General features: G+C 38.9%; 1 protein-coding gene across 3 annotated transcripts in view; it reads right to left on the bottom strand.

Moving 5' to 3' along the window:
* Positions 1 to 337: 337 nt before the first annotated feature.
* Positions 338 to 12,035, bottom strand: part of PAX3 (paired box 3) — a gene marked incomplete at both ends in the record, with an annotated part of 94,685 nt that continues 82,987 nt past the window's right edge. Inside the window, 3 exons of one of the 3 annotated variants that reach the window (XM_082658989.1) lie at positions 338 to 586; positions 746 to 776; positions 1,271 to 1,517. In XM_082658989.1, coding sequence (XP_082515115.1) covers positions 520 to 586; positions 746 to 776; positions 1,271 to 1,517 — 345 coding nt within the window. Of the gene's footprint in view, positions 587 to 667; positions 777 to 1,270; positions 1,518 to 12,035 lie in introns of those variants that run through there. The other 2 variants (XM_082658990.1, XM_082658991.1) reach the window with 2 other exon arrangements.

Genomic DNA, 12,035 nt, shown 5'->3' with positions numbered 1-12,035 from the left:
GAAACTACATTGGGCAGATGTCACACACCTCTCCCACACTGAGAAAGAAAACAAGCTTTTCTTCTGGTTCCCCCATATCCTGTTAGCAAGACGTGTCCATCCAGGACATGTATTGACAACTGAATTACAGATGAGGATAAGATAACAAATAATTTATTTGGGAGGTCCTTTACATCTAGTCTTAACTTCCTAAAAATGGTGGCATTTATTTTTATATCCATTTCCAGTGTGTAAAAGTCAAGGATTCCTCCGTTCCTGCTTCATGGAGCGAGCAGTTTTAAGGTTGTAGAAGTGTCAGCATTGGACATCAAACTTGTTATACTTTATTCTCCGACTATATTTTCAGAACATTCTGCTTGCCCAAACCAGTCAAGATAAATCACACACACACACGCACACACGCACACGCACACGCACACAAATGGAATGTTTTAGCTCCTTGATCATCAGCACTAAAGAGTTGGGACATTTGATATGTAGCCATGTTAAATCATTGCCTTAAAATGTTGCATTTGTCTTTTATTGTTCCGGATCTTCCTTTTCTCCACTGCTTTTGTCCAACACGTTCAAAAGAATTTGAAACCAACTACTGGAGAAAGAAAATCAATCATTCTCCTTTGTCTCCTGTCGAGACTGCCCCCCAAGAGGGTGATTTTTTTTTTTTTTTCTGAGAAGATTCTTCACGTCTAGGCTGTGGAGACCGGAAACAGGGCCAGTTTAAGCTCCAAGTGGACAGTTCACTTATGCGATATCTGGCTTGAGATAATGAAAGGCACCTGTAAGGAAACACATGCAGCTTTTCAGGTCAGGCTGGGACAATTCACAGCAAGGGGCAAAATCAGCTACAGGCTGACAATGTCATATTTAATACCGAGGTATCAAAGGATCGAGACGAATATTTTTATTCCTAAGACAAGTTTGACAGAACTCTGTGTCCTTGGGATTATACCCCATATGATCCTTGAGCTGACCTCATTAAGAACATGTGTTTCTAATGCCAGAGGTTATTTCATTTTGGCCAACCCTTGTGTTTTACCTAGTGGCAATCAGCTTTCACGTCTCAGCAATTAATAACCGCAAGATGTTGCTGACATTGGTTAAGAAAATAATTATACTGGGAAGCCCTTGCTGGAAAAACCAGCTGGCTTTGCCACAAAATTGATACCAGGATGGAAGGCTTAATCATGCTGGCAGCTCCCCTTTCTCAACGAAGAGTTAAAGTGTTCCACCCTTACAGGAGTAATTACCCCCTAGAAAGTCCAAGGCTTACTTTGTCCATACTGCCCATATTGGTAGCCTGTGACAGGGTCCATACTGTAGCCCGTGGTGCTATAGGTGGGTGGACAATAAGATTGAGAGGTTGGCAGACTGTCCAAGCTCTTCATATGGTCTAGTCTCTGACTGCAGCTGGCCGACACCGTCGTGGTAGGTTCCAGGCCCCCAGTGAGAGGCGAGAGCGCATAGTCGGTCTGGGGCTGATGGGGTACCCCACCGTGGTTGGTCAGGAGTCCCATTACCTAAAATAAACAGGCAGATTAGGAAGAAGTGAGAATGCAGGGAGGACCAGACCCTAGCCTGCAGCTGAAAGGATAACTGAAAAGGGCCGTTTCACTTCTTTGGAAATCTGCTGTTAAAGAGCTGTCCCGAAGACGGTGACCTCCATTCAAAGTGGCAGAGATATTCCATCATGCCCAGTGATAGCATCTGACTGCAGTTTCAGAAAGAAGGAGAGGGGGAAAGGGGAAGGAGAGTAGGGGAAGAAGGGAAAAGAAAAAGAAGGAAGGAGAGAGGGTGGGAGAGAGACGACACCGTGCCCCTAGTGATAAAATCATACTGGAAATTCAAAGAAGGAGGGACACAGGGACAGAAGGTTGGAAGGAGGAAGAAATTATATCTGTTCGTATCGAATCATGTTTAACCATGTATTTACAGCTGGGAGTCTCACATGTCATTTTAAACAGGCATTTGCTTATATATTTTTTTAAGTTGAATCCAAATCAGATTCTTTTTGTGTATTTTGAGATCTCTATGTCTTTTTTCATAGAGTTCCCTCTCACGAAAACTCCACTCTCCGTTCTGGCCATCCTTCAGTAATTAGAAATTAGTACACCCTCCCTGATATTCCCTTGCGTTTTCCTCAGCCCTCTTACTGTGTAATTAGTACTTGGTCACCTACTTTGAATTATGAGAGCTCTGAGGGGAGTAATCTACCGAGTTTCATATCCTCAGCACCTAACAGAGGGCGGGCACATATTAGGTACTGAATGAATGAATGGTAAATGATTCTGGAAATAACTGCCCCTATTACCTAATCCTTTCATTTCTTCTCTAAACTAACATTTTCATAAGAAGCACTTAAAAAAAATGCCTGAAGAGCAAACATGTTATAAAAAGTCTGCTCGGTTTTTTAAATAACCCTGGAGAGCAAGCGAACTTTTAGAAAAACAAAACTGTGATAACAGAACAACTTTCCGATTAGCACGGTGACAAGTTTCACAAACACAGGCTCGATGACCCTTACAACACCTCGTGATGGAAGCAAGTAGATAATTAATTTTGCATCTGGAAAACTGCCACCCAGGAGAGGAAGTGATTTTTCTCAACTTCATGCAAGTCAGTGGCAGGACTCAAAAAGCAATCGCAGAAGAAATCGACTGCTGAGTGAAGAGCTTCCAGAAAATATCACCTGCTTACAAAGTACTGCAATGCAGGGACCCACGACTGCACAGTATTTCCATCCTAGTCCTGTTGTATTTTAAGACGTTGGAAGCATATGGAGATTAAAGTGTACAAATAAGAGCGAGATGAGAGGGCAGTAATGAAACTCAACCCTGATTGTAGGTCTTGGGTTATCCACCAAGGTAATTCAGGCCACAGGATCCTGGATGGAGGGGTACCAGCAAGGCAGGAGGGAGGGATGAATCTCGCATTCCAGAAAGCTTCCTAAATTAGATTCCAAAACCAGTGAGGCCACAATCCCCTTTGGGAAGGGTTTGCATAATCCTCATAGCTAAACAAAATCTTCTTGAAATAAAGCTTTAAACGGATCCATCTTCAATTAGCCCCAAAAGACAAAAAAAAGAAAAGAAAAAGAGAAAACAAAACAGAATCTGTTCCACCGTCTATGGGTCACCCTTTCTCCCTCCATTTTAACAAGCCATGATTCTCCTCACCATCCCACCCCGGCAAGTCTCTACTCTCCATTTCCTTGTCTCCCTTTCACTTGAGTTCTTCTATGTGTGAGCAGAGGGGAAGGCGGGCTGGTGTGAGGAAAGCAACACAGTCTTACCGAAATTTTTAAAGACATGCCAAGGGATCAAAATTTTCTTGAGCTTGAGATTTTTCAAAACCTCTAAAAATTACTTATATTCAAAAAAAATCATATGTTTCAGAGCATACTTTTGTTTTATTGGGCATTAGGGGAAGGTGAGAGTCACAGAGTAAAGTAAGAATAAGAGTCACAGCTAAAGGAGAATGAAAAGTCACCAGAACATGGGGCTCTCAGACACTGCTGATTACAGTAAGTTAATTACTTCATTTTCTCATTTAAAACACTTGAACATAGCCCAAATGCATTTATTTCCTGAATGTTCTTCCATCTATATATATTTTTTTCTTTTTTGCCTTTCTTTGAGTTCATGTAGATGATTTTGCAGTATATACTTGGAAAATTCATAAATGTCAATTGATACACTAATTTATTAAATATCTTCTTTCAGCCCAAATTACGAACGTCTATTAGAAGAGAAGTCTTTAAAGTAGAGGTCGTTCAGTGCCAAACACACTCCTTTCAAATCAGGAGTACCTCTCTGTGTACTGGTCTAATGGGCAAGAATGGACAAGGAAAATTAAAATATTAAAAATGTGATATTTTTAATGAAAGGGGGATTATGGCACAGGGCACAAATAGTTTACTGTGTAAATAATCTGTGCTAAGTTTTTTTAAAAAGCACTTAGAAAAATCAACTTTGTAACTGTATAAATTCAAAGAAAAATAGGCAGTGGTACTGGATAAAAAGGAAATATATTTTTAGTAGCGTCCTTCATGAAGATACTTACTTGAAATTCTGTTAATGGTATACCTCTTTAAGGAAGAAATGGAATACTCTATACACAGTCACAGTTGAAGAGCAATAGAAGAATTTTATTCAAAACATGCACACTCTCCCATGAGCTATATGTACATTTTTGTGATAAACTTTTTTTAATCCTCTGCCATATATTTCTTGTTTGCATAACTTTGAAGGCCGCAATAATTCTGAACACGGGAGGAAAAAAACATGAAGATCCTAAAAGAGAAGAAATGAGTCCTTCCTAGAAGCAAAATTCAGCTGATGATGTTCACGTAGCAACTTTTTGCAGCTGTTGAATTAGAAAATACCTTAGGACAGGAAGACCTTGAAATATATCTGTTGGAGGATGGAGAACATACAGTACCATCTGCCAAGGCTATATTCTAGGGCAAGAGAAAGACAGCTCCTTAAAGGTGCCAGGGCACAGTGTCCTAAAGACATCCCAGCTCATGGTCCAGTCAGGAGGGATGGCTGCTGTGTGAATGGAATAAGAGGGATGCTTGATAGATCTTCGTGTCACTGTTATGACTGTCACACACCGGAAGCTCGTGACAGCTCCTGCTTTAGCAACTGCCCTTAGCTCAGCAGCCCAATACCTGCGGAAGCTAATGTGAGAAAATAAAGAGGACCAGAGACCCGTTATCTTGCTTAGAGACAGATATTCTCCCACGAGTTTTTCTTTCCACTGTGATGGTCACACATTGTAATCATGACTTCTTTCTCAAGAATTGGATGAGGATGGGAAAAGGAGCACTAATACTTTCCTACATTTGCTCTGAAATGGAAATTAATGAATAACGACAACTAACGCAATTTATTTCAATATTTCACACTGAGAAAACTTGAGAAATGTACATCGTTGTAACAGCTTCTTATTTAAAAATTAAAAAGGAAATCTGTGTTGGAGAAGAAAAATAACTATATCAATACAAAATGCATTACTCTCCCCTAACATAATTTAAAACCTCAAATCTCTATGGAAGGGTCCCATTACATTTTTATGTACATTTCTTTAAAAGCAATTTTGCTATTTAATGTGGTTCAAGGGAAGCTATGGAAATTTCTTTCTGTTGCACAAAGTTGGTAAACAGACTTCTTAGAACTCCCCCAATATGGTCATGGAATGTCTTCCAGTCATATTTTCTTTTTAAGAATATTGTCAGGATCTCTTTCATATAAGCTTTTCCTACAGCAATTTGTAATTCAAAGTCTAAAATAAAATCTCCATTGGTTGCCAAGTGGGGGACTTTTCCTCATAAGCCATTAATAAGCTATTTCTATTACAGGGATGGCATTTTTGCCTGATTTTATTTTATTTTTTAATTTGAGGTAAGAGAAACACAATTGCCTGGTTTTCACAAACAATTTCACAGGAAAAGAAATAGACTCAGGGCTAATCAGTTCTGTCTACTGAACATCAATCACATTCTTATTAAATGTCAGATGAGTCCAGGAACTGCAATGAACAGGAAAAGTTTTCCTTTTATAAAGATCTCTGTTCTGTCTCCTTGGGAATGGAGGTGGGAGGAGGATTTTTTTATTTTTTATTTTTTTTAACTTTTAGTTGAGTACAACTCTTAGGTGAGACATCTGGAAAAAAATCTATTAAGTATACCAGTAAATTGTTACCTCCGAAACACTTCCCAGACACCGTTTCTAAATTGTTTTATGGCTAACCTTTAAAAACAAATTCAAGCCTTAGAATCTTGAACTGGGACTTCTGCTGGTTCCTCAGTCATTCCCTTTATTAGAGACTTGGTTGAAGATCTTTTTAAGCTCATTCTCAAGTTTCAGAATTCCAAAGAAGTTGTTTATATCTTGATTGGAAGATTATATGGTTCAGGAAAAACTAACTCTTTACAATTGCTTCATGCCATATTTCTCTTGAATTAATTTTCCTATTGTAAGATTAAATATAAAAGATAAAAAACTATGAGTCAAGCTAAGATTTACATTGAAAACAATGTGTCTGGAAAATATCCGTCTTGGCTTAAGTGTTATGATGTTGCCATCAGTTGAAAGTGCTCAGAGCTTATCAGAAATCTAAAATGATTTAGCAAATTATGGTGTACGTCTAGGCGCTTCTTTTTTTCCTTAGCAGGAATCCTGGTTCATGTCTTTATTTACATTTTTGCTCTTAAGTAATCAGATGCTTTTCTGATTTAACATTTAATAATACACATTTAGTTGCATTTTAGAAAACCACTGTGAATTACAGCTTTGTAGGACATAAAGGGGTTTTTTTTTTATAGCTTCTGCACTTTTCTCAAAAGGCTAATGATGATAAACTTTTAAAATTTGGATATAATTTATTCCCACAGCCAAACAAAAAATTCAAATGTTTATGCACGTGTTTTTTTGCCGATACGGGTACTACTGGAGTTATGTTATGCTTAAATATCAGTGACTGTATCTTTGAGGCTGTAACTAACCCTAAAGTTGAACAGCGGAGATTTCCCTGAAAATGTTGTCTTCAGATTCAAATGCCTTGGGAATTATCCTGCAGTTGATTAGCATCTAAATAATTAGATTTTTTGGCTCTGTCTGTTTGAAAGCTGTAAGAGGGAAGTTGCCCGAAGGCAGAAGTTTCTAGCAAGGTAAGGATGGTGACCTTCTCACCCACCCAGAGTTACGGGAAGGGCATGGCTGACCTTTACCTAACCAGACAGAAAACCAGTGCATGTAAAATGTCCAGCTAAATACACACTTATTTTTTACTTTAATCCTTAGCTAACATTTTAAAGTAGCTATGTTTCACACATGATGCAAAAGTATGCGTGTCAGACAAGTGTGGTTCATATGGTGCGTATATTTCCAAGTTTTATTTGTAAAGATCACAGTGAGTACCTTCTCAGTTAAACTCTGTTATATGTGCTTTAATCTCCAGCTCTGTGACAAGTTACAGAATGAATTTTACTTTATTGATTCTTTAGAATACCTCTTTCTCAATAGACCTAAGCTGTCAAATGGGTAGCACTATTCTTTAGAGACTGATGACTAAAATATAAACCTAGGCAAAAAAATTAGCATAGAAATGGCTTGCAAGAGACACATATACACATACAGAGTTTACTTCTAGACAATGATGAACAATCATATCGTGTCCATCTATTCTCAATAAAATAAAGCCCATTAAGAAAAAGCTCATTTCACCTAAATGAAAAAGTATGGTTCATACAGTTGGTATCTGACTATGTTAGACCCACCATGGGCTGTAATAAAATTCTCATATGTTTTAATTCATTTACGCATGCCTGCATTTAATATGCTTTGTGACCATGTCTACAATTAATATGATTTATGAGAAAAGAACATGTGTGATATTGGGGGGGTAGGGTGTAGCATACATATTTTTTCTTCTATGAATGAAAAATATAGCAAAACGGCTCAAGGAAAATTGTTGGCTGTTAGCATATTAAGATGGACTGACAGAGCCCTGAGTAAACTTGGGGGAGTTAATGATATCCTCTTATCTGACCCTGACACATTTGCAGCATGTAATTTACAGAAGCTCTGTCCAGGGAATCTTGACAAATGCTCCTAAGGATGTCAGGGCAATGTTCCATTCTAATGTAAAACAGATGTGGGTCAGATACCCTCATTCATCACTTAACACAGAGAGTCTCAAACTCTTTCTGAGAGGAATGACATTACCTGCTGTTAACTCTTCTCATTTCAGGAAACAACAGCAGCCTTCTAAAGACTTCACCATTTCAAAAACATGACTGTAGACAATTAAGCATATATCTTGGTTTAATTTTATGACTACTTCTGGACACGTTTGCTAAATATTAATTGACCTCTTGAGACCTAGGATTCCAAATACAGAAAGGGAAAAGCTCTACACTTGGGCATCCCACTACTTCAGTGAGATGGTGCTTAAAACTTTACCTCTAATTGCCCATAAGCTAAGCCTGCATTCAAGAAAATGCAGGGCTGATTCACCTAATAACCATTCCTAAAAGCACACCTTGCTGAATCTTAACTGCCCAGTTCTGTCTGAGATTCACACAGAACTTTACAATAACCTAGGTGTCCACATTACCTTTTCGAAAGAAGGACCTCCACACTGCCCCTCTGAAGCATAGGGGTGCTGGGCTACACTGTATCTTCACTCCCCAAAAACTTCCCCTTCCACCCAATACTACAACTGTGTGTAGGGCAGACATTCCAGCCTACTGAGGGAGGAAAAAATTTGCCCCGCTCAACAGTGAAATTTCTTCTCTCTTCCAGATCATGTGTGATACAGGCAAATGTTTCTGTGGCTGCCCAAAGTCCGTGTCATAAGACTCCATCTACTAAACGCCTGAAGATTACAGAAGAGAAACTTCCCTACACTTCTGTTCATGTGAAGGAAGATAAGTCCTTAGGACAAAGAGCCAACTGAAAAGATCAAGTGATACTGATTTAATGAGTAGATATCAGGAAAGTTGTTTCTATTAACTATGGGAAATCAGTGCACAGCCTTGCAAAAGTCTGAGAATGAACTTACCGTTCGGGAAGTGTTTTCTGCCCTGTTTCACAGGTTTTGTGTTAAGGCAGAATAAGCTTTCATTTAAGATGCATGGAAATGTGTAACAGCTCTATACATATGGGACAACATCTGAGAATACAGTCTTCTAAGGACCAGATGCTACTATTGCGGTAAGCTAAAGTCCTACCTACTTTAATTCCCCACCTTCCTGACTCCAGGGACACTGGACCAATAAAGATGTTGCAGTGCTTTTCTACCTGAAAACTTACTTGTGTTCTTGATCGTAAATTGGGCAGTGGCTATGTCTCCTATTCCCAGGCAACATGAAGTAGCTGGCAACATCCAGGACCCACAGTGAGGCCATATACATAGTTCTTTGACCTAACAGAAATTAAATCTGCTCCTACAGATCTTGACAAAATAGGGTCTTTGTAATTTAGTGATAAAAGGAATACTCCCCAATCAGTTAAATCAAAATTACTTAGATTGCCCCTTACTTTCTAAAACCTTGCACCTGTTGTTTTAGCTACCTTTCTCTTTTGCTGGTGAGAGAGAAGTATAGCGTTCATAAGATTCTCCTGCCTTTGAGGTATCTAGTATCATAAAAGCTAGACTGTAGATTTTTTAAAAATGAGTTCATGTCGATATTATATTTCAAGGGGCTTCCCTGGTGGTACACTGATTAAGAATCTGCCTGCCAATGCAGGGGACGTGGGTTTGAGCCCTAGTCCGGGAAGATCCCACATGCCGTGGAGCAACTAAGCCCGTGAGCCACAACTACTGAAGCCTGTGTGCCACAGTACTGAAGCCTGTGCGCCACACTGCTGAAGCCCGTGCACCTAGAGCCCGTGCTCTGCAACAAGAGAAGCCACTGCAGTGAGAAACCCACGCACCGCAACGAAGAGTAGCCCCCCGCTCACCACAACTAGAGAAAGCCCGTGTGCAGCAACGAAGACCCAAGGTAGCCAAAAATAAATAAATAAATAATTTTTTAAAATTACATGTCAATAAATCAAAATAAGAATAGGAAACAATAGGACAACCCTGTCCCCTCCCTACTCTTAGCCCCATGGAATGAAGGATGGTTGCCTCTTCTTTTCATTGTAGTGGGTTCTCATGTTATTGTGATCTGAATTACTCAAACAAAACCAATTTTTGTACATTGTATTTCTGGGGAGTATCATATCCCAGTAGCATTACAATGACTGCATTCTGAATGGACACCAATATGTGTCCTTAGGTCTTTAAAATGTCTGTGTAGAATACCTTAAAATACTCCAGTCCACCAAGAAACTGCTTTTCCTTCGATGGTAGTCAGCTTCCACATTTGTCTTATTCATCGGGGACAAAGAAAAGTATGTCTTTTTGTCAGAGGCCTGCGTGATATTTTTCAGCAAACAATAATGAGAGCTCTGTTGCAACAAACAGTATTATCACTTTATCAAAATGCATTTAATCCTTTTAAGTACTGTGTTTCTCAGCGTAGCTGTATAGGGTGACTCTTTTTCAATATCTCCCAAGTTTAACAGGAGGATGAAACAGAAGCTGAGATAGTTTAAGCAACTTGCCTGAAGACACACAGCTAGTGAGTGGCTGTTAAGTACTGGAATCTAGTGCTTTTGACTTTGGGGCTCCTGCTTAGATCAATGAGTTATACCCACACGGCCGACAGTTCACTAAACAGGAATTCTCTCTGTTTTTCCTCCCTTTTTCTGCCTATCTTAACATTATTAAGCAGTTAATAGCTTCTTCTTTAAAATTACTCTTTTTCCTGCTAAGGTCACTTGCAGAGGGTGACAATGTATTGAAGCAGGAGATAACATCAGACATTAAATAGAAGAAACATTCACTAGTGAAAAAAAATTAAAGAACAGTTCTAGAAATGGACAAATCATGAGTTGGGTCTCTACCCATTTTTTTCATTCAGCACTTCCTAGGAAATGTTCCTCAAAACTTGGTAGTCTGATACTCAACAAAAGGGATCCCCAGTTAAATTAGAGAACACTGAGTTAAACAAACATGTTTCTATACTGCAAGGCTCGTCAGAGCCTTTAGTAGGCTAATGTGCACTGGCACTCTGAAAGGTAAAGGGATATAATTTGAAATATTTACCAAATCGTTGGCTCAAAATCCTTTTTCCCCAAACCACTATTTCAAAGAGCCCACTTTGGGGAACAAGCCTTTATTATGAGACATTGTTTGGTTTCTGGGTGTTCAAAGATGATTATGACCTAGTATCATGCTTCTAGAAGCTCATGGTCCAAAGGGGGATGGATATGTTATAATACAGTGTGGTATGTATTTTAACAAGGTATAAACACACTAATGTAGCATCAACGGAGACTAAAGTAAGAAATTCTGCCTACAAGTGTCACAGAAGGGTTCATACTGAACTAGAAATTTTCCCTTGGAATCTTATATATAGAGGGGCGGCTCTTTAGAGGGTTTTTACACTTGATCTTAGCCCAAAGGCCGAGAAGTGGTATAAAGGCTTTTTGAATCGACAACTGTTTAATTAGCTTTTGTAATGCAAGCTACCCAGAATGAGACATCAGCATTTTGTGGAGGGAAAAGATGGTTATTTCTTTAAATAATGCCTGCATCCTTCATTAGTTCAGTGCTGAGGACAGCCTGCCCAGTCATCTCACAGCTCCAAAATATTCCCCGCAAGGTAGAAACACAACCCTTTGATTCCACAAAATGCACTATCTCAAAGGGTCTCCCGATTTACCATCTTTTCCATTGATCAGTGGAGACAATACAATCACTAATCTCAGAAACTCTAGTTTACTGAACTCTAGCTAAACGTCGAGAGGAATTTTTAAATATGACACTATACATTGAAAAATATACACCTCTGATGAAACCCAGACTGTTTTGCAGAGACAGATTCTTTAAAAAAAAAAAAAATAGTATACAACGAATGACTGAATCCAGTCTTCTGTGTCTGCAGTACAAAGCACACATTCAGCCTCTAATTGAATAAATATGCAAGTATTGAGATTTCTATAGATATTGCCATTTTGCAAATGCAGTAATAAATTAAAAGCTTTACATTGCATTCCAACCACATATAAAGGGTTGATTCAGACCATTGGCCTCACACTAGAATTCAGCACGGCTTTCCTATGTTTTACTGACGAAAAAGAAAACCTTTTTATTCCAGTAGCTTAGTTATGGACCAAGCGATCACACTCAATTTTTTCTCTTCAATGGCTAAAGGAATTCAAATGGGCCTAAATACCTTGGGGTTGTTACATTTTTTGTCCAATGTACAAGAGAAAGTAGCTGATGGAATTTCTACATAAATCAATTGAATTCACAAAAAAATTTTATTTCAGCAAGAAAGGTTTTCTTGTGGCTCATTTCAGTGACATGACATAAGATTCAGTCACTGGTGGCTGCTGCTCCCTTCCTTTCTTTTAAAAGGAGATTTTGGCCAGGTACTTGCTTCTCTCACAATTCTCCAACTAACTCGAGAGGCTGTG

This window comes from Grampus griseus (assembly GCF_964374135.1).
Source record: "Grampus griseus genome assembly, chromosome: 7".
Classification (NCBI taxonomy): Eukaryota; Metazoa; Chordata; class Mammalia; order Artiodactyla; family Delphinidae; genus Grampus; species Grampus griseus.
Note: the sequence above shows the minus strand (reverse complement) of the source record. Positions and strands in the feature narration are given on the sequence as shown.